General features: G+C 38.4%; 1 protein-coding gene across 1 annotated transcript in view; it reads right to left on the bottom strand.

The window, feature by feature from the left end:
• Positions 1–20,464, bottom strand: part of VWA3B (von Willebrand factor A domain containing 3B) — a 60,924-nt gene that overhangs the window by 26,448 nt on the left and 14,012 nt on the right. The window contains 7 exon segments of the mRNA XM_064408139.1: positions 2,513–2,644; positions 4,189–4,327; positions 6,027–6,181; positions 6,810–7,006; positions 8,736–8,852; positions 15,261–15,385; positions 17,241–17,410. Of these exon segments, the coding sequence (XP_064264209.1) occupies positions 2,513–2,644; positions 4,189–4,327; positions 6,027–6,181; positions 6,810–7,006; positions 8,736–8,852; positions 15,261–15,385; positions 17,241–17,410 (1,035 nt within the window).

Raw genomic sequence — 20,464 nt, 5'->3', positions numbered from 1 at the left:
CAAAAAAGTTAGCTATAGCAACAAAACATGCCCAGCAAACTAATGCTTTGCTCACTAAAAATTTCCACTGGAGTAATACTAGCACTTTTCCTATGTCATTCACATACTTAGTGATCATGATCTGTCTTTCTTCTTTTTACACTAAATTCAATGAAATGCATTTCATGGTATAGGAACCTAAACTCTACATTTTATATCTTCAACTGTACACCTTTCAAACATTGTGTAAAAAACCTTCCAGACTAAAGGTACATGTAAGGTTTACCAGTATGAAAACCTATTTCATCAAGTCTTAGTCTTTTAATGGAACCAAAGCAAAACTTCTAAAAAGATAACAGTCTGTTTTATGCTTGTACTGTTCTGGAGGGCAGTGAAGATCATAGTGGTGTAAGAAGAGAGTCAGCATCCATGTATATAATGCATTATAGAAGATAAATGTAAATATCTAACACTGACCCACACATGCAAAAATATGCTAAGGGATAGCATTATTTCTTCAGTCCTATGAACTGTGTTAAAATTTCTTCCAGTCCTTCCCACCAGCAACCCATTCTATTAAAAAGGGCAAAGGAAATCAGGTGAAATGGAACTCTCAGAAGGTACATTCTGAGAGTTACTCTGTATGGCTGCGTAAGAGAGTATGGGACACGCAATGTGATAGTTCTACTTAATTATCCTCTAACTCACAAGCAATCCTTATCAGTACCCACTCATGAGAAATAACCAGCTAAAGTTGTTAAATTTATCTAATACTCCTGATATTTTAGAAATTACAGTTTTAGACATATAACTCATTACCATGTGTAAATTGGCCGAACTGATTTAAAATAAAATAGCTTCCTTCACTTCTTTTTACATTATGGGAACATAGGGTGGATGCTGGTGATGTGCAGAAAATAACCCTGCACCTTATGGCAAAGGTTTAAAAGAAAATAACCCTGCACCTTATGGTTCATTTTAGGTTTCTCAATTGCTACTGTTACAAATGTTTTATCAGTGTTTAAACAACAATGACATATTCAACTATATGACAGTACTACTACTAAAATTTTAGATGTTATTACATCCAAAGGATTTTTACGGAGCAGTTAGTCACTGTTAACAGCTCAGTTTCATTATTCATAATCTTGGGACCAAAGAGCATAAAATGGGATCAAAGGATCTATTCAGAATATTCCAGAGCAACCCTCTGTTCATTTCACCTTCACTGTAAAGACAGCTTTTTGATCTCAGATGTATGCCTGCAATGCTTAAAAGAGGTTAAAAGGTCAGCAGCACATGTCATCCCTGAAAGAAAGTAGCCTGTTCTTGTGACATTTCCTATTCCATTTCAATATCTAGATCTGAACTTAGAATAAAATTTATAATCAAAAATTTACACTGTTATGAATAATGATGGAAAAGGCCATTCACTAATGCATATACAAGATGGTATCAAAATATGGTAGTTCAAAGTATTATTGAATCTTTGATGATGCTGTACAACATACATGACTTAGACAAGTTTTCAAGCCTCAAGGAGGGCAGCAAAATAAGGCTAAATGAGCTCAGTTACAAGTGTTCAGCTGCTCAGGGAGGCCACATTAATACTTCCTTTTCTCTGTGTGTTGGTCTGTTAGTGTTTTCTGAGAATATCAAGTTATTGATCTTGCTCTGTAGTCTCAGAGGTATTATGTTACTTACCCAATTCCCTCATCCCCAGAAATTTCATATTAAGTCTGAAGAAGAGCTGTCATAATGCTGAGGAGTTCTATTACATAAACATGGGGTTTTGTGCTAGAAAACAATGTGGGATGTATCTATATCTTTGTAGGACCAATTTTTAGTCCTGTATTCATAATATTGCTGTCCACATAGTACACATTAAGTGGTCCTAAAGCTGCTGATAGTTACAATCTGGTGGGTGACTGTGACTGACAGCAAGCAGTTCTGCTTTGTTTCAGGGAAAAATACTCAAATTTTGGCCACTGTCAGAGAGAGAATACTGGGTAGACAGATGTTTGGTCTGAGTATGATTGTTCTCATGTTTCTATGGCACCTAAAGTTAGCTGTCTATCCATCAAAAGGGATTAGAAATGCTTCTCCAGTTTGCTGAGTTTGGTCTCCTATACCACCTCTGAGCAGTAAGCTAGCCAACAACACTTCTCATACACACAGCAGCCCTGCAGCAAGAATGACAAATTTAGACACAGGGTTTGAACAATTACAGGATTCCTATGGAATTCAAATAGGCCAATGCTCACACTTTGGCTACTAGACACAGCAGGCTGCAAGTTGAATTAATATGATTTCCTAAACAGGTCCATTGTTAAAGGATTATTATACCTGACAAACACATCGTATTCAGATCTACTTATTTTTATCCATCATCTATATTGTCAGCTTACTCAAGTCACTCAGTCTATGCAAATTCACCCTAGCCATACAGAAAGTGAGAAACATACACAACTTTGAACAAAGAAACAAACACACTTCATTACAAACTCTTTGTAATAATTAGACGCCATATTACCTCAAGCCCTTTTATCCAAAGCCAAGCATCTTGCAAATTTTCCTCATTAACTTCAACAAGTTTCTCTTGCCATGCCACTGCTTGGGCACTAAATTTCACAAAGTTAAATCTCTTCTTGTGTCTCAGTTGCTCCTGCAAGAGACAGCATCTGAATTTTACCTTTAATTTTACTTGTATCCTGAAATGCTGAGTAATAGAAATTATTTTAATTATTATAAAATTAATTATATTATTGCAGTAAATTATTATTATAACATTAAAATATGCTTCTATTTTAATATCATTGTTATAATAATATTAAATTAAGTTTTAATTGTTTATATTTTGAATATTATTCTTATAATAATATTAAAATTATAGTGTCCAGAAAGACATACAAAACCAGAGACATTTATTGCTTGCAACTATTAAGATTGCTTGAAATTCCCAAAGTAAGTCTCCATATACTCATATTTCTCAAACAATTTAAACAGCAAATGTGTAGGAGGGCACAAAAGAGAGAGATGAAACCCGATCTGATCAGTGGTGTAAGAAAGAGATTATCGCTGCTTAGCAGAGGAAATTAAAATCAGAAAGAAAGTAAGATGTCATTTAGAGGAGGAGAACAAGAATCATATAAAGAGCACTGGCAAGGAGAACTAAGCAGGAGAAAATCAAGAATTTGCTGAAGCTACTTTTGGACAGAAGTTGTAAGTTAGAGAAGATTTGCGCAAGCAAGTACAAACTTTCAGAGCCTGAAGTCTTTGCTTCCCTTTCATCATAATTTTTGTGCAGCTTCCTGTGAAACCTTCTGGCACAATATCTAATATATTTCTCGTGCTGATCTGCTTAGAGGACCACAAGATACTATGTCCTATGACTTGAGCACTTAGCTCAAAAACATCTCTGTCATAATTTCAATTTTTTTAGTCCTACCAATGATTGCTATCAATGCCAGACTGAATTTTCATCTCAGTTACTTCTCTTAGGACTATAGAAATTTAAAATTAATCATGTCTCTGTAATACTAATGTAAGCTTGGGTGACATCATTGTAGACCTCTAAATCTAGACAAGACAATCCTTTCTTAGGGGTGTCTCCCAGTACTCACAGCTTTTGAGGTACTCCTGCACTTTGCCAGTCCCTGTGCAAAGTTCTGAGTCACTGTAAGATGCAAGGAAGTCCAAAACAATCTACACCCTCTATTGTAGAAGCATGAAAGTCAATCTAGAACACACATTACAAATCACAACAAGCCAATGGAATTGGATGACACTGCTTAAAAGTGAAAATGAAAATGCCGAAAGGCATTTCATTGTATTCATGTATTTCATTGTATTCATGTATTTCATTGTATTGTGCTTGTTTTCAGTTTGGCTTTTTTTGTTGTTGTTGTTTGTATTTTAGTTTGTTTTTCTTTTTTTTAGAAATGAGGTGGCTTGAGGGAAAGAACTACTTAAGCCTTTTTAATTTTTAATATTTTCTCTTGCTTTTTTCAAATAGTTGTATAAATGAAGGGAAAACATAAATTCTTAACTAAAAAATGAGCACATTAAGAAAAATCTAAATATTTTCATAAAGCTGCTGTTTTCAAAAAACTTTTTAAAAATAAACAAAAAGTAGAGTAACAACTACGCAGAAAAGATCAGTTTACTCTAAAATGTTCCTCAGCCTTCAGAGTCATCCCTTTATCATACCTGCATTAGCTGCAATATTTTTTCCTTCACTAGTGGCAGCTTGTTGTTCATAGACTGGGATGTATCAATAAGAATATAGACATCATCTTCAAACACATTCCCAAAAAGCCCTCTGCTTCCTTGTTGAAGCCACTTAATCCTGAGGGAGGAATAAAATATCAAAACCTGTTCTGTAACGTCTTTGGAGCTCTGTGTATCAGAATCTGAAAGGTAGGATCTTTTTGTCACTGCTGTACTTATTCTCTTTCCCAAAGCACGTGTTAGTAGCCACTGTAAGAAGCCCTTGATGAATCAGTCCCCTGTCCCTACATCACAAGACATTTTTAGGTTTTTATTAGTTTTTTATCTTAATAGAAGACAGTACAGCACCTTTATAAATTCAGTTATCAGGTAGTTTGGGCTGGGAAATCCAACATGGAAGCAACATGCAACAAGTGGTATAACTATGGTCCCTGTATCTGTTTTCCAGCCTCATCTCAGTAAATCATTTAAGCCTATACTACAACCTCTTCTCCAAGGAACTTAAGCACTCCGAAGAGCCTTAATATAACACAGATGCTTCAATGGTTTGTAGACCTTGAGCCTTAAATACAGAGTTCAATTTACATTTTAAACAGGACTGGAATGTGCCAGCCAGTTAAATACATGCATACATACTGCTCTGCACAAGAACATTTCCTCAGCAATGGATGCAACAAGTCCAAATCTGATTTCCCTTGAGAGTCATAAAATACTTATCTACACTGAAACAGAGACATTTAACACATGGAACATCACGACCCAGGGAAAAATATTCATCTCCACAGAAGGTTTCGGAAAAATTATATCATGGAAATTTAAGGATACTACTACAGTAGCTACTGATATATATTTTGTCATTAATTATTTCACCCAAAGTGTTTTATGAGGCCTACCAAGACTTTTTAACATTCAGATGAAACATACAAAACAGCAATCTTGACTTGAATTTCAAAAACTCATACTCACCAAAACTGCTTATCTCAAATTTTCCCTTGACAGCATGTAAATGTTATCCTAAATACAGTAAGATGAAGATAAACTAGAAGGAATAACAAAACTCTGTTTGACCTTGCTAAATATAAGCAGATAGTTATATTTTTTGGTAGGGAAGGAGCAATAAAATGAAAAATTCACCAATAAAATAAAGGTTCACATCCTGCTTTTTTCAGTGAGGCATCTTGTTTTCCTAGTATACAAACCAGAGGGCAACATTTTTTTTTCTGTTCTACAATACGTTTTCCTTAGACTACCTATTATTTTGTAAATGTCATACAAAACCTAAGTGTCCATATGGCTGCAAAAATGTAAATTACACAGCTAGTTTGAGCACTGAACTTCTGACCATGTGCATTACTGACTCTGATCTAGACCATTCAAACTTGTCTTCAACACACAACTGCAAAAAGGGCAGATAACCACTATCAGTAAAGAAACAAGCCAAGCTGTGCTTCTTGGAGTCACAAGGGATCCTAGGTACACAGGATGAATGTTTGCTAAGTTTATTGATGATTCTTGAAGTTGTCTGCCTTCTTATAGTCCCAATACTTTTTTGGGACTTTTAGCAGTTATTCCAAAATGTGCAGACTGACTTTCACACCTGTGTTTCAGAAGGAAAACAAAAGTTCAAAACCTTCATCACTTTTCTTCTATGGCTACTAAGAAACCCAACATACAAGATTCTGATTTAAAATAGACTTCTGGCTTAGCACTGCTGCTGTCAGTTTACCAACCACTTCAACTTATTATGACAGTAAATGTCAAACTTTTCAATGTTCATGTAAAACGATTAAACTGATTTTATGTGAAAGAACACACACCTTCCTTCCACTTGTCTGAGAGCTGTCCTCATTTTCTCTTTGTACTGCTTATACTTTTCTGCAGTAACATATACATGAACTACAGATCCATCTTTCCAGAGGGTATGTACAAACTTGTCACAGTATCTTGCATGAATTATCTTCCTCTTTGTCTCCTACAAAGAACAAAACCACATTTAATATGGAAAACATATTATTTTTCAGTGCCTTTAATATTTGGGGAACAAACTTCAAAGATACATGCTTGTTGCATATGAACAGGAGTAGAAATAAACACAGGATATGGTGTTCACAGAATTTGCTCCTAGAAAGATTCAACAGAAAGTGGTTTTGCTCTTGCAGCTAGCAAAAAACAGAAGCTTACCAAACAGTGCAATGGTAAAGCTTGAGAAAAACAAATGGAAGACAAATTAATTCAAATTTTGTTCAGGAACTAGAGGACACTGCAGCATCTGAGACTAACACATCCTCTGAAGATAACAAAAAATTTTTGCCCCACCCCACAGAAATACAAAGAAAACCAAAGCATTGCTTAAGCCAGTCCTGATTCTTCCTTTTAGATTGTATGTGAACCAGCAAGGAGTCCTTAAAGCAGTCATTCTCAAAAAAGTTCTTTGAGACATTATTATTCTGTCTCTATAATTAATAATCTGATTTTACCAAAACATACAATGCAACAATGTCATACACTATTTCATCAATTTATCCAAGAACCAAGTTTTCAAGTTTAAAAGAAAAAAACAAACAACTCATAGGACATGAGGGAAAATTAACAATACTCACAACATCAGTTTGTGAACACTCATCCTCTGGTTTAGTTTTTATGTCAACAGGCCCATCCACATGGTGAAAAACACTATCAGCAAGTGCATCATACAGTGTGAGCTTCTGAGCTTTTAAGCCATACTTCTGCAACCACTTCTCAGAAGTCAAATATTTGTCAGTTATATGTTTTGATAATGGATGACCACCTTTGTTTGCTAATAAAGAAAATAAACAAACAAAATCTCCTATATAACATGGTTCATTTTTGGATAAGCTATTTTCAAAAACAGACTGATACTGGAATCAAAATTTTCAAACTTGTTCTACTTGCTCTGACAGCATTGGAGGGAACAGATATTTGTGAGTGATTTTTAATCGTCTGTACTTTGGCTGTATGGTTTTTTATTATCAGACAACTCACTGCAACAAATCCTTTGTAATTGGGAAAAAAAACTCACCAGAAGACAGGGAGCAAAGACAATAAATAGTGAGAGGATCAACATATAAAACAAATTTTCTTAATAATTGAATTACAAAATGCCAGAAAGTAATCCTGAATAAGATGTCTAACTTCAAGGAGATTCATCTGAGAAAATGAAACAACAGAAGATATAATTGAAAATACAGTCAAGACCATTGGTTAACATTAATCTGTCTAGAGATGGCTATTTAAAGTAAAAGGCAAACTACAATGTCGTATTGTTTCACAAATTTTCTAATTACTATCTTAAGGTAGGGCACTGCACAACTCTGGACACCAGTATAGTATACAGATAACACAGATAAAATAACAGGATAGAGGGTTCTCCACTGACTCATCACTATCCAAATAAACCACACCTAAACCAAATGACAAGGCAGTGGGTCCCATAGCAGGGTGAATTTATTTTGTTACACTTTAATTTTGGTGGATCAAGGTGGTATAAATGTCTTCTCAGTTTAGATGCAGCTACAATGACCACAGTAGTGAGATCCTGAGCGTGTAAATAAACCTATGGAGGCATCTACTGCCCTTACACACAGAGATCAGCCATCATCAGGGCAGGTGCACAGTCAGAGCCTGTTCATGGGGAAACATTTGCTTTATGATTGCTTGTGGTCCTTAGAACAACAAGTGTCACAAATCGCTCACACAATTTTGAAAGGAAAACTGTTGTTTCTTTCTTCCACATGCTTTACATAGAGCATCTCCATTTTTGCAGGACTGAGTAGCTTCTCACTGTCCCTTGTTAAAGCCTTCCAGAACAGAACTTCAGAAACCAGCTATGCTTCTGTCTCCAACAGGGCTCAATCCAATCAATATGCACAGAACAACAAATGAGTCATTTCTAGGCCAAACATAATGGCAGAAATTATGAATTGAATAAACAAATGTAGGTGTTCCTCTATGTTCCTTAGGACAGAAGTTGTCAGAGTGCTTATTCTGAATTGTTTTCAGATCCTGCCCTTGACAAAAATGCAATCCCTCTGCTTCTTCCCTTTATGTGGAATAAACTAGCTACCAGGTTGGAGGCTATACCAAGAAGACTGTAATAGGAGAGGGGTGAGGTATTTCCACAGCACTGTGTAGAAAAAATGGAAGATTTACTGATTCAGGCAGATAGGAAGAGATCACAAAAAAAAAACAAACCACCCAAATAATTTCCATATCCTAAAATCCAGGTAACTTCTAAACCTAGTCACTGGTAAACTAAAAATGGTGTGTTTCAGCCTGAGCTGTTAAAGTTTAGCAAGTTTAAGCCATAGTAAACAGACATTTGTATTGGAAAGTTTTAAGCAATCCTAAGTTTAGATAACTATTATAGTGCTATATAGATATATAGGTGATATACCCTGTATACAGACATTTTGGAGAAAATCATCCCCAAACTGATGTGCAATCAAAACTGTTCACAAAAGGATGTTGACCATTGGTAGCTGTCTTGAAAGAAACATAAATGATACCATCTTGAGAAGCAGACTGGTCAGATTCTGATAATATTTCCTGAACTTGTCTCACTGTACTCCTGGCTTCCTCTAGCTCCTTCCAGATCAAAAAGACATCTTCACTGACGCCAGCTACTGCAAGAAAAATAATAAATAGAACTTCGCATTATTATACAATTTCAGCTTCTTGTAACTCCTCAATCACAACAAAGTCATTGGTATACCCAGATCTTGCCATATAACCTTGTTTTCCTGATGTCCCCTTACAATGACAAATGCTGTTCTCTGACAGACTTCAAAAAAAGGGCTTAAACCTGGGTCCAGGGTATGAGAGATGTTTAGTATATTGGAGCTAACCTCCAAAGTTGGCCACAGAATGTTCCCACAGTGGAAGCAAATATATTTTAACACTCTTGGAAAATAATAAGGAAAATCCACAATGAAATTAATTTGTTTCCCCCTGGACTTCTTTGCAAAACTTGGTTCCAAAGAGTCAACCCAGTTTTGACATTTTGAAGAGAACACATTTTTGAATCTTTCCATTTCCTAAAGTACATGATTAGTTTTATTTATTCCTTGATGACTATCTGATGAAATTTTTCATCCCTACAATCCTCAACAGTCATAAACAAATGTTACCAAAAAACAAATTTACTGCCAGGCTATATTTTCAAAAAATTAGATCCAAGGCTGGAATTGAGACATTTTCTTAACTTCAACATATATGTCTTTCTTTATGAAAATAATAAAAATATTTATTTATTTCATAAAATAAACTACCAAAATTGAGACACTTTGTATACCTAAGCAGTAGGATCACTATCAAAAATGTGTTAAATGAAGTTAGTCTCAGAGTTTAAACTGCAATATTGGACAATGCAGAGAAAACGTGTGCAGTGTTACAGTAAAAATCTAAAAGAAACTGAATCATCAGCTATCCTAACCACAAATACAGGTTCCTAACTATTGCTGATCACAACATATAAATGAATTGCACATAAAAATGCTGAAAAAGGCAAACTGTATCTTATCATCCAGTTATTCAGCTAATATACAGTGATGGTTCACTGTATGAAAGATAAGATATACAAACTTGTCTACTAAAGTAGGCTGCTACCTCTTTGATAAACTTCCCAGAAGAAAAAAAAATACAAATAAAAACTTAATTTTAATTGTCAAATGCTTTCAGTTTCTAACAAATATTTTGAATTGTGCTATTGTACACTGCCATCTCCTGGGACCTTCCTGCATTTCAAAACATCTGTTGCAGCCATGAGGACAAAGATCAGCATTTTCTAAATCACAAAAAGCTTCGGTAAGGCAGATCATTCCACAACATAAAACACATCAGGGAGGGAAAAAACCCTCAGTCTGTAGTCATTACCTGTTAAACTTAAGAAAAATATTCCCTTCAAATATTTCAGAAAGAATTAAACTTTTATTTTATAAGCAATCTCTCCCCAGAAATGCAAACACATGCATTCATACCACACATGAACGTAGTTCTAACTTTAAGGATGTTAAGAATGCAATTCCAGTAGTGCTGTCTCCAAATAAATCTGGATATCCTCCACAAGCTGTCAATTACTGTCATCCAGACTTAATGTTATGAATATTTTAACATTTTAAAATATGTTTAATCATTTGAAAATATTTAAAGAAATATTTAAAGAAACTTAACTACCTCTAAAACAATAACAATTATATCATTGTGTTGCTTCATTTCCCCTTAAGCTGATGCTATGGACTCATCAGTTTTGCAGGATTATTGTTACTGTCCCCATTAAGATAGAGGAATTGAATTGGTATTATATGAGAAGCTATTTTTTCTCATTTACACTTGTAGCACAGCATTCCTTTCAAAGCAAGCGTGCGTGATGTCACTTGCTACACAGGACAAATGCAGGCACCAAGAACTGCACGTTGTGAAACTCCAGCTGCTTAAAACCTTTTTTCTGATAACACTTTTCCTGGATTCTACTGGGAGAGAAGCTTGCAAGCAGTGATATCCATAGCAGCTTTCTCTCTCTACACAGGAAGCTCAACTGCACGTCTGCCTCAGCCTCTTTTCCCCTACAGCCAAGGAGTGGCCTGTGTCTTTCAAATGGAACCCCCAAAATCAAAACCTACATGCAAGGCACAGCATCTTCTGGATGTGGCTCTCAGCTGTGGCCCATCCCTCAAAGCACATCTCTGATAAATAACCAAGAAAGCATGCACCTCACTTTGTTAAAATTCCCTCTGCTCACACCACAGATGTGCCATTTTTTGGGGACCACCAACCAAAGAAAGTCACCCCTCTGTAGGGTGCAGTTCACAACCACTTCAAGCCACTTGTCTCTTGTACACATTCAGGCACCCATGTCCCAGGAATAATCTTGTCTTAAAAAAATTCTTTATCCAGGGAGAGAAAGGGCCCTCCTTGTTCCCCCTGCCATGAAGCACTTTCCCAGCTGCTCTGGGTGGCAGTGTAAGAGCCAGACCCCTGGGGACCCCCAGTTCTGATTCAAAACCCACCCCATTGCAATGGCAGGAGGGTGGCCACCTGTCACACATGAGGGGACTGGCTTGAACACCCTGCTGCACGTGTCCAGCCTGCACCAAGCGCAGTCAGCTTCCCTTGGCTCTCCCCAAAGCCATCCTGACCCTGCAGAGCACCTCACCCTGGGTAATGTTCCAGCAGCGCCCTGCCTGCAGGTAAAGGCGTTTCTGCTCTGGAGAAGGGAGGGTCTAGAAAAGAGGAAGAGGATGAGGAAGGTTGTGGGGAGAGCCTGTGGCAAGGGCCAGAAGCATTTTGCTGACACCCACTAACTGAGAAACAAAATGTTAGACCTAAGCAAAACCACAACCACACTTGCACGTGTACACGGAAACTCATAACTGCCCTCGTTTCCATTTCCCAGTTATTTAATTGGCAGACAATCTCAAAAGAAGCAGCTTTTCCATATGTACCTCCCCACAAACAAACTCACCCGGTTTGACAAGTCACTGTAACCAATTTGATCTCCATATTGCTAATGAAAAAAATCCTGCTTTAAAAAAAAAAAACAAACCCAACAAAAACCCTACAAAATATCCAAAATATCTACAGTATCTTTGAAACAGGAAGCAAATACCAATAAAAAAGCAAATCATGGAAAACAGAAGCATTTCTTGCTTGTCTGAATATGTGACTTAAACAGTGGAAGCAAGAAAATCCAAATATAATGAAGTAAGATCTATTTGAAAATTAATTTGCTGGCAAGGAAAGACGGGGAAATAATTGATTTTCTTCACTGCCAGTCCCTTTCTCAGCCTCCACGTGGCAGCAAAACACAGCAATACACCCTTAAGCATTGATTTTTAAAATCTCCATGTAGAGGGGGATGAATGAAGGCACAAAGAAGTATAAGAGGGTAGTCCACAGCTTTTACCTGCATGTCTGCCAGGTCAAACAGGACTGAAACTCACTGCAGCCCAATCCTGCCCCTTTTCCACTGGGCAAATGGACAAAGCAAATGAACTTTGTATCCCATGTGGTATCACAGAACAGCTATCTGCATCATTCTCTACACATTAGCAAAGAGATTTGCCAGGCCAAGGTTAGGCTGCTAACACTAGACAAAGCACATGCAAGAAAAAAGCAGAAGCAATGATCTTTGCTACAGCTTCCAGGCGAAGAAGTCCTCCGTCTAGTCCTGTCCAAAGGGAGGATTCAATCTTTCCCATGTCAGTGTACATAAAGAGTGTAGAATTCATTTATTTCAATGTCATACAGGAGAACGACGCTCTTGCGCTTTCCTTTTTCCACACAACAACCTGAAATATTCCCTATCAAATTTCCCTAAATCTGAAAAATCAAACACACCTAAGAACAGGGCCTTATATTGTTCACAAGGAGGTCAGACACTTTGGATTTATCACATCAGTAAAATCCTGATTTCAGTCAATTTGCATTTTCTCTACATTTGCCAGCTCATCTACTCCACCACACAGAAACCACTACACAGAAATTTACTGTTTCTGTGTCAGCCACCGAGGACCCTGTATTCATTTTAGGATCTAGTTCAAAGCACCATTGCTTTTCAAGCACTATGTAGCACTTACGGCCCTGTTACTCCAAGAAGATGACACAAATGTGCCCTTTTTTAGAAAGACATCTTTTCTCCACAGCTTCCACCATTCCTTGCCCTCTACGTCTTCAAGTTCCAAATTAAATGTCACCTCCTTTCCATTTATAATTTTAACTACGTAACAAAGTTGCTTAATTCTACAGCTTTTTGCAGATGAATAAACTGCACAAAGAATGCAGGCAGAAGTGATAACAGGAGAATTAGTGCTGGATGAGGAGATATAATCATATTGGTGAAATAAGGCTTTATGTAAAAGCATTTCTCTGCCAGAAGTAAATCTGAGGCTGCCAGCATAAGGACCCTAATTCTTTAATGAGTTGCACCTGTTTTGATCTTGAGCACCCACTCAAAATGAGTGTAAAATTTGTCAGTTTATCACACTTGCTTTCTAAATGTCTGCTCAAGATGCAAAAGAGGGGGAAATTGAGCTCTTATCTAAAATTTTAAATAGTTCTGACTTGTTTTGTTAAGCAGATGAAAAAGAATAAAGATATCCAGTATTTGAAAAATGCTGATATTCAGTGGATACCCAGAAACTATCAGATGTCATTAAAACAGCTTTTCCAGTCCATATAACATGGTTATGAGTTTCAGCCTCCAGCTGTTGCATTTGTGGTGCAAAAAGGAACATAATCAAAATATTCCTGTGCCTCCCTTTAGTTTTTAGAAACATCACATTTGGAGGATTAAATCTCTGGTTCATTCTCTATTTATTTCCTTGTGTAGTTTATGCCACATATCCAAGAACCAGTTTCAGAGCCCATTAGTGAGTAATCTACACTTTTATTTTTATTGCCTTATTACTACACCCTTGAAGGAGTCTCTGAAACAAGAGAAATCAGACACAGAGCAGAATAATGTCTTCAATGTGTTTTCTTTTCTGAAAGGACTTAAGATTCTGCATATGACTGAAACACTCCAATTGGCTGCCAGTGATGTCACGGCTGTGCTTGTAATACCCAGTAAATGCAGAAAGCTAATTGTGCTCCTTTTTAATGTGTAAATTCTACTCCATAATAGCAATAAGACACAGCCGACAATGCACTTCAAGGGGATTACTGCCCTTTTGAGCGATTAAAGCTATTCAGCTTTCAGCTTTAGAAACAGTGGTGAGGAAGTAATTTCAGTCATATAGGAGCTCTAGGCTCATCTACTGAAACAGGCTGACTGCCCCAGGGGAAGAGGGAGGCAGTTCCCCCCATGCACACGCTCAAATGTGATACAGCAAGAAAGCACTCACAGCAGACTGAAGGCAATCATTATTCTGCTCTGCATTAGTATGAAACGACAGTGTTTTGAAGCAGACTCTGCAATTGGTTTCTAAACTCAGCACGGGTGAGGCATGAGTGTCCTTTCACAACTCAAAAAAGCAGGTGATACCTCACTCCTTTATTTCTTGCCCCCACAATGGTTCTTTCTCTTGTGCTGTTATAATCATGGTCCTAGTGAAGGATAGGTTAATACGCAAGAAACTTGATTACAACCCAAATATGGGCCAGCCAGTCCAAGACTGACAAACAACCTTACGTGAGACACCAAATTCACCTTATGCCATACATTCCCTAACAGTGAGAAGAGGATAACATTGTTCTACCTTTGGGGCAATGCCCCCAGCACAAAGGGAGATTAGGGGGCAGGTGTGTTGAGCCACTAGACTAAAGACATCTTATGATTCCTGATGCCTAAAAGAAATATTTTTTTTTACTCTCCTGCTGAGAAAGACATCAGATTTGACACACAAAGACTCACTTCACATCACAAGGCCCTCTCCTCCCACCCTGACTGAAACCACAGTCCAGTCCTCCTCTGAACACTTACCCAGAGGAACTAGCACTGTGACTAATATGAAACACATTGAGCTTTCTGCCCAGCTCCACCCACCAGTGAAACTGTTTATTTTGGTTGTTTCCTCCTGGTATTTTTTCTATCAAACCCCCCACCACCACTTTGCACTGCCTTCTCTACGGTCAGTTTACTGTGTATGTTGTCTGTCTTTGTGACAAATTCTTGGGACAAGCAAGTAAACCTGTTGTTGATTTAATCCCCTTATATTACTGATGAACTTGGCCCATATTGATGTTGACTATTTATCATATGGTCTGCCACACTATTCCTCTTCCTTTTTCTACATTTCCACAAGGTCACTGGCACAAGAACCATTCTTCATATTCCTAAAGAAATTATCTTCTTCTCCCCTTTTTTCACTTTTCTTTCATTCTCACATGCACATCCTCTACTCTCTTCATTTTCCTCTTTTCCTTGCCCTCTCCTTCCCACACAGAAAATTTCCATTTCCAGAGCAGCCCTGTCCTCACCCCACCCACACCAACAGGTCTCTTTTGATTTTACACTCATCAAGTTCCTAAACTACATTTCTATTCTGACATCTTGCTGATAATATCAGTATAATCCTGGGATTTGCATTGTCTACCTAGTGGCATTCGCCCTTTCACTTTTCCAGAGTTCAGGGCAATTAATCCTTTTCCATCCTCTTCATATTTTAGTGCAGGTCCAGTAGCATCTCTACAGTTATTCTTCTCAGCAAAAGCATGGAATCTGTAATACAAAATGAGTTTCAAACAGTACACAAAATACATAAATATTTCTCCAATTTTAAATAGATGTTTTTCACACACACAACTACAGAATTATATCTAAAGCTTCAACTACAGTAAGATTATTGATATCTTCAAGCTTTTATATAGATTTATGCACTTTCTGAAGTCTTCTCATGTAGAATATTCTTTCTTTTTGATATTACTAACTGCAAAGCAGCTTACTCTTCAATTTCCTGGAAATCTATTTTTAATTAATGCTTTTAAGAGGGTGAGCAGGCATGTAATTTGAGATGTCTGAGATGACACTAACACCTTTTTATCAGATTATCCTCCCAGTTGAAAGCCTAGCAGGAACATTTATTTCATTATGGACATACAAATCAGGACGACAAGCAGACTTTATTTATCCTCATTGTCAAAACAGAGAAGCTCTCAGAGCAGGAAAAAGATGCATTTCTAAAACAGAAGTACACTAGAAACAGGTTCAAGGCATGAGAAGCCCATGAACTTGGCTCTTCCTGTGGGAAAGCTGACTTAAACTTATATACAGTTGTTGGGCAACTATCCACCAGCAAGTTATTAACAGACCCTGTAAGTCTCTGCACAAATCTAGACTCATGCAAAAAGACGACAGTGAGAATAGTATCAAACAAAAAATTCCTCTCAGCTCCCTGCCACAACCCTTTTTGCCTCTGTCTATACCATACAAGAAACACTCACTTTAATAAAGAAGGTATAAACACTGCCAAAAGAAAATGAGGGATAGTGACTGGCAATGTCCCTGCTACCATAGAGGTACCATGATTCTAAATGACCACAATAATTTTAAACACACATCACACCAGAGCAAACATAACACTTTTCCAGTCTTGTTTTTGGCAGACGCTCCCATCTCCTAAAAGCTATTTCTAAACACAGATGGCTATAAAAGAGCTAAGCAGCTGCCATCTTACCAATTGCTCTGCTGTCATTTGGGAGATTTCTACTGTTGGAGGGCTTCCCACTCTTGCACAAACAACAGTGAAACAGAAAAAGCTAGCAGCAATTTCACAAGTCTGAAACTGTAGGGTGACTTCTGTTAAGCAGAGAAACACCTACTGACTCCTACTGCCTTCTTGCTGTTGAGCATGAGTTTGGTCTTGTGGGTTTTGTATTTGTTCATTTGTTTTCCTTATTTTGATAAAAGAATCAAGATTTAAGTTGTCTTATCCATTTCTACTAAAGGCTGATTCTTACCACATGGCTGATTCCCAGGATAAAGCAGACAAAAAGCCATGTGGAATATATTAATTTCCACCAACCATACCAAAAGGATGCTAGAGAGCATGTCACAGAACTGCTTTTCCACACAACCATGCTTGAAGAATAACACCCCATCATTTTTCTGTTATTCCATGAGCTGCTCATTCAGGACAGGCATCTCCTTTTCAGTACTTGTCTCTACGGCACTCGACCCAACAAAACTCTAGATCTTTCTCTGGTGCTTGTGGGTAGTAACGTAATGCTTTGTACTAATGTACAAAGCAACACAACAAAACTTAGTTCATGTTGTGACCATTTCCCCTGAACAGTTTTTTTCAGACTTCAAGAGAGGTAGATGGCAGATGATTTTGGACATAAAAAGGGAACAGCCTTTCTGCAAGCCAGTGAGAACACATGCAGAAAAAAGCTGGACTTTAACTAGGGCCTGCATTCTAGTCATATCTCTTAAGACTATTTCCATATCCCCATCACTTACTGAACGGATTTGTTGCATTTTCCTCATTGATTATACTCAGGTATGTCCCAATGCCATTTTTATCAGCAAAAAACTTCATGAATACTGAAATCTTTACTGTCCTTCTTTGTCATACCTGCCAGAGGCCAAGTGGCTCAACTCCTTCAGAAAAATAATAGTTTCATCTTCCCTAGCATTGAAAGACACTGTGTTGACTGGACAGGAACCATCTGAAACCTTCTCAAGGAGTAGCTGCTTTGTGTCCACTGGAACATCCCCCACAGCAAAGTAATAAACAGCTTCAACCTGTCATTAAACAGAAAAAAAGGTAATTGGAAGACACTGTTTTACATAAATGCCTGATGCTTATTCAAGCATTGTTCTGTCCTCAGTATTGGTAGGAAAATTTGGTAAAACTGATGCATTACTTGTGCTATCAGATTTTCAGATCTTTGGTTCTTCCTCTCATTTATGCTACTAATTCAAAGGAAGGCTACACTAAGTTTCCTCAAGTGAGACAAGAACCTATCCCACAGTCCCTGGCTCTGATTCTGCCCAATGCAAGCCTCTTTCCACAGACATTAACTGAAGCCAAAGAGAGGTGTAAGGAAGAACAACTGCATCATTAGTCAGAAAAAGGCTCTGTGCCATATGCCACTTTTATCTAGAGACATGCTATGTTGGTGCCTTGCCAGGGCTGAAAAGTAGGAACTTTATACCAGACATAGTTTTACTGGCAGCATGTATTCTGAGGTTAGGAAATATGGCAATCAAGGGGAGGTGATTTTCCCATTCTGCTCTGCATAAGTGCAACCTCACCTTGAATACTGTGTGCAGTTTTGGTCACCGCAATATAAGAAAGACACTAAACTATTGGAGAGCATCCAAGAGAGAGCCAACAGAGATGGGTCTTGACAAGAACCTGTATGAGGAGTGTCTGAGGTCACTTGGCCTGTTCAGCCTGGAGAAGAGGAGACTGAGGGGAGACCTCATAGCAGTCTACAACTTCCTCACGAGGGGAAGAGGAGGGGTAGGCATTGATTTCTTCTCTGTGGTGATCAGTGAAGGAATGGCATGAAGCTGTATGAGGGAAGGTTTATGTTAGATATTAGAAAAACTTTTTACACGGACGGTAGTTGGGCACTGGAATGGTGGTCACAGCATCAAGCCTGCCAAAATTCAAGAAGCACTTGGACAACATCTCAGCACATGGTATGATTCTTGGGGATGGTCCTGTGCAGGGGCAGGAGTTGGATTCAATGATCCTGTGGGTGCTTTCCAACCTAGCATATTCTGTGATTCTGTGATTATTTGAATGCTATTGCTGGTATTTACAGATGATTTGTATTTTTTATACTTCCCAAGGCAGAGGGAGCTTGGCAGTTTTACTATAACTGCACACACTTATATTCTGAAAATGTTATTACAAGAAGTGAGAGAAGCTCAAAAATGCCCTTTAGTTATTGCTTAAATATTATATTATGAGAGATTTTATGTTACCTGCACTTATCTATGTAATGATCCTCATGGTGAGAATGTTTCTTGAATTTTCACCATCATTAAAAATCAATGTAATAAACAGCTATCCCATGATGACTTTCAAGACAAAATGTACAGTATATCAGTTCTATATCATGGTACATACCAGATGATAAATACATGATAAATCATTGTTTAACGGAAAAAATATATTTGAATACCTCTGAGCCCAGTATGGAGTGGATCATCCTCAAAACTATGCTGAGGCACAGGGAAAATACAAAACCAACCTGGCTTCACTGAGGGTAAACCATGCCTGACGATTTGGTAACCTTAACCTACTATGGGGCTACTGACCTCATCTACCTGGACTTCTATCCAGCATTTTACACTGTTCTGCATGACACCCTTGTCTCTAAACTGAAGAAACGTGGATTTGGTGGATGGACCACTCTGTGGATAGGGAACTGACTGGACATTGCACTCCAAGAGTCAGGGCAAACAGCTTGATGTCCAAGTGGAATGTCCATGGTGCTCCTGAGGGGTCAGTAGGAGACTGGCATTTTTTAATTTCTCTGTTAGTGACAAGGGCAGTGGAACTGACTGTACCTTCAGCAAGTTTGCCAACACCACCAAGCTCTGTGGTGTCTGATACCCTGGGAGGAAGGGATGCCATCCAGAGGGACCTGGACAGCCATGAGACATGACACGAAGTGAACCTCATGAAGTACAAGGCAAAGTGCAAGGTCCTGCTTCTGGGTAAGGGCAATCCCAAGTTCAAGCACAGGCTGGGTGGAGAATGGATTGAGAGCAGCTCTACAGAGAAGGACTTGGGGGTATTGGTTGATGAGAATTTCAACAACACCCAGCAATGTGCACTTGCATCCCAGAAATCCAACTGTATGCAAGGCTGCATCAAAATCAGCATGGCCAGCAAGGCAAGGGAGGTGTGTCTGCCCCTCTACTCTACACCCATGAAACCTTTCCTGGAGCACTGTGTCCAGCTCTGGGACCCCCAACATAAGAAGGCATGGATTTGCAGGAGTGAGTCCAGAGGAGAGCCACAAAGATGATCCCAAGGCTGGAGTACCTTTCCTACGAAGACAGACTGAGATAGTTGGGGCTGTTCAGCCAAAGAAGAGAAGGCTCTGGGGAGACCTTATAGCACCTTCCAGGACCTAAAGGGGCCTCCATGAAAGCTGGAGAGGGACTTTTCACGAGGACAAGGAATAACGGCCTTAAACTGAAGGATGGTAGATTTAGATTATATGGAAGGAAGAAATTCTTCACTATGAGAGTGTAAGGCACCAGGAACAATTGTTCAGAGAAGTTAAGAATGCCCCATCCCAGGAAGTGTTCAAGGCCAGGTTGAATGGGGCTTTGAGTTACCTGGTCTAGTGAAAGGTGTCCACACCCATGCCAGGGGTGTTGGAACTAAGCAGTGTTTAAGGTCCCCTCTAACCCAAACCATTCTGTGACTCTATGATCCTATGAATCTGAATATTCTATATTCTATGAATATGAATCCCAGGATGTGCACCGCAAAAGACAACTATCTGAGTCTGGGATGGCACTGAGGAAACGTCTCTGCACTCACATAATTTTATGTAGTAAAGCAATGTAGTATGCAAATTCAGTATCACCTACAAGTGTGCTCATACATTTCCACTATTGCCTTGGATACTGATTTGTATTCTAGCTCCCTGAATAATTTCTGCATTTCAAGCATCCTCCCTCATGGACCTTTTGGCACCTTCCTCAACACTGGAAGATGTCTCTCCCAAGCAGCAAGCCAATATCAGGCTGGATCAGGCAAACTAACAAAGCAGCACCTTGCCTCCTTGAACTTCTGGATCTTGCAGAGGAGCAAGATGCTCCATG

The sequence above is a fragment of the Passer domesticus genome, chromosome 2 (assembly GCF_036417665.1).
Source record: "Passer domesticus isolate bPasDom1 chromosome 2, bPasDom1.hap1, whole genome shotgun sequence".
In the NCBI taxonomy this organism is placed as follows: Eukaryota; Metazoa; Chordata; class Aves; order Passeriformes; family Passeridae; genus Passer; species Passer domesticus.
This window is presented reverse-complemented; position numbering and strand designations above follow the sequence as displayed.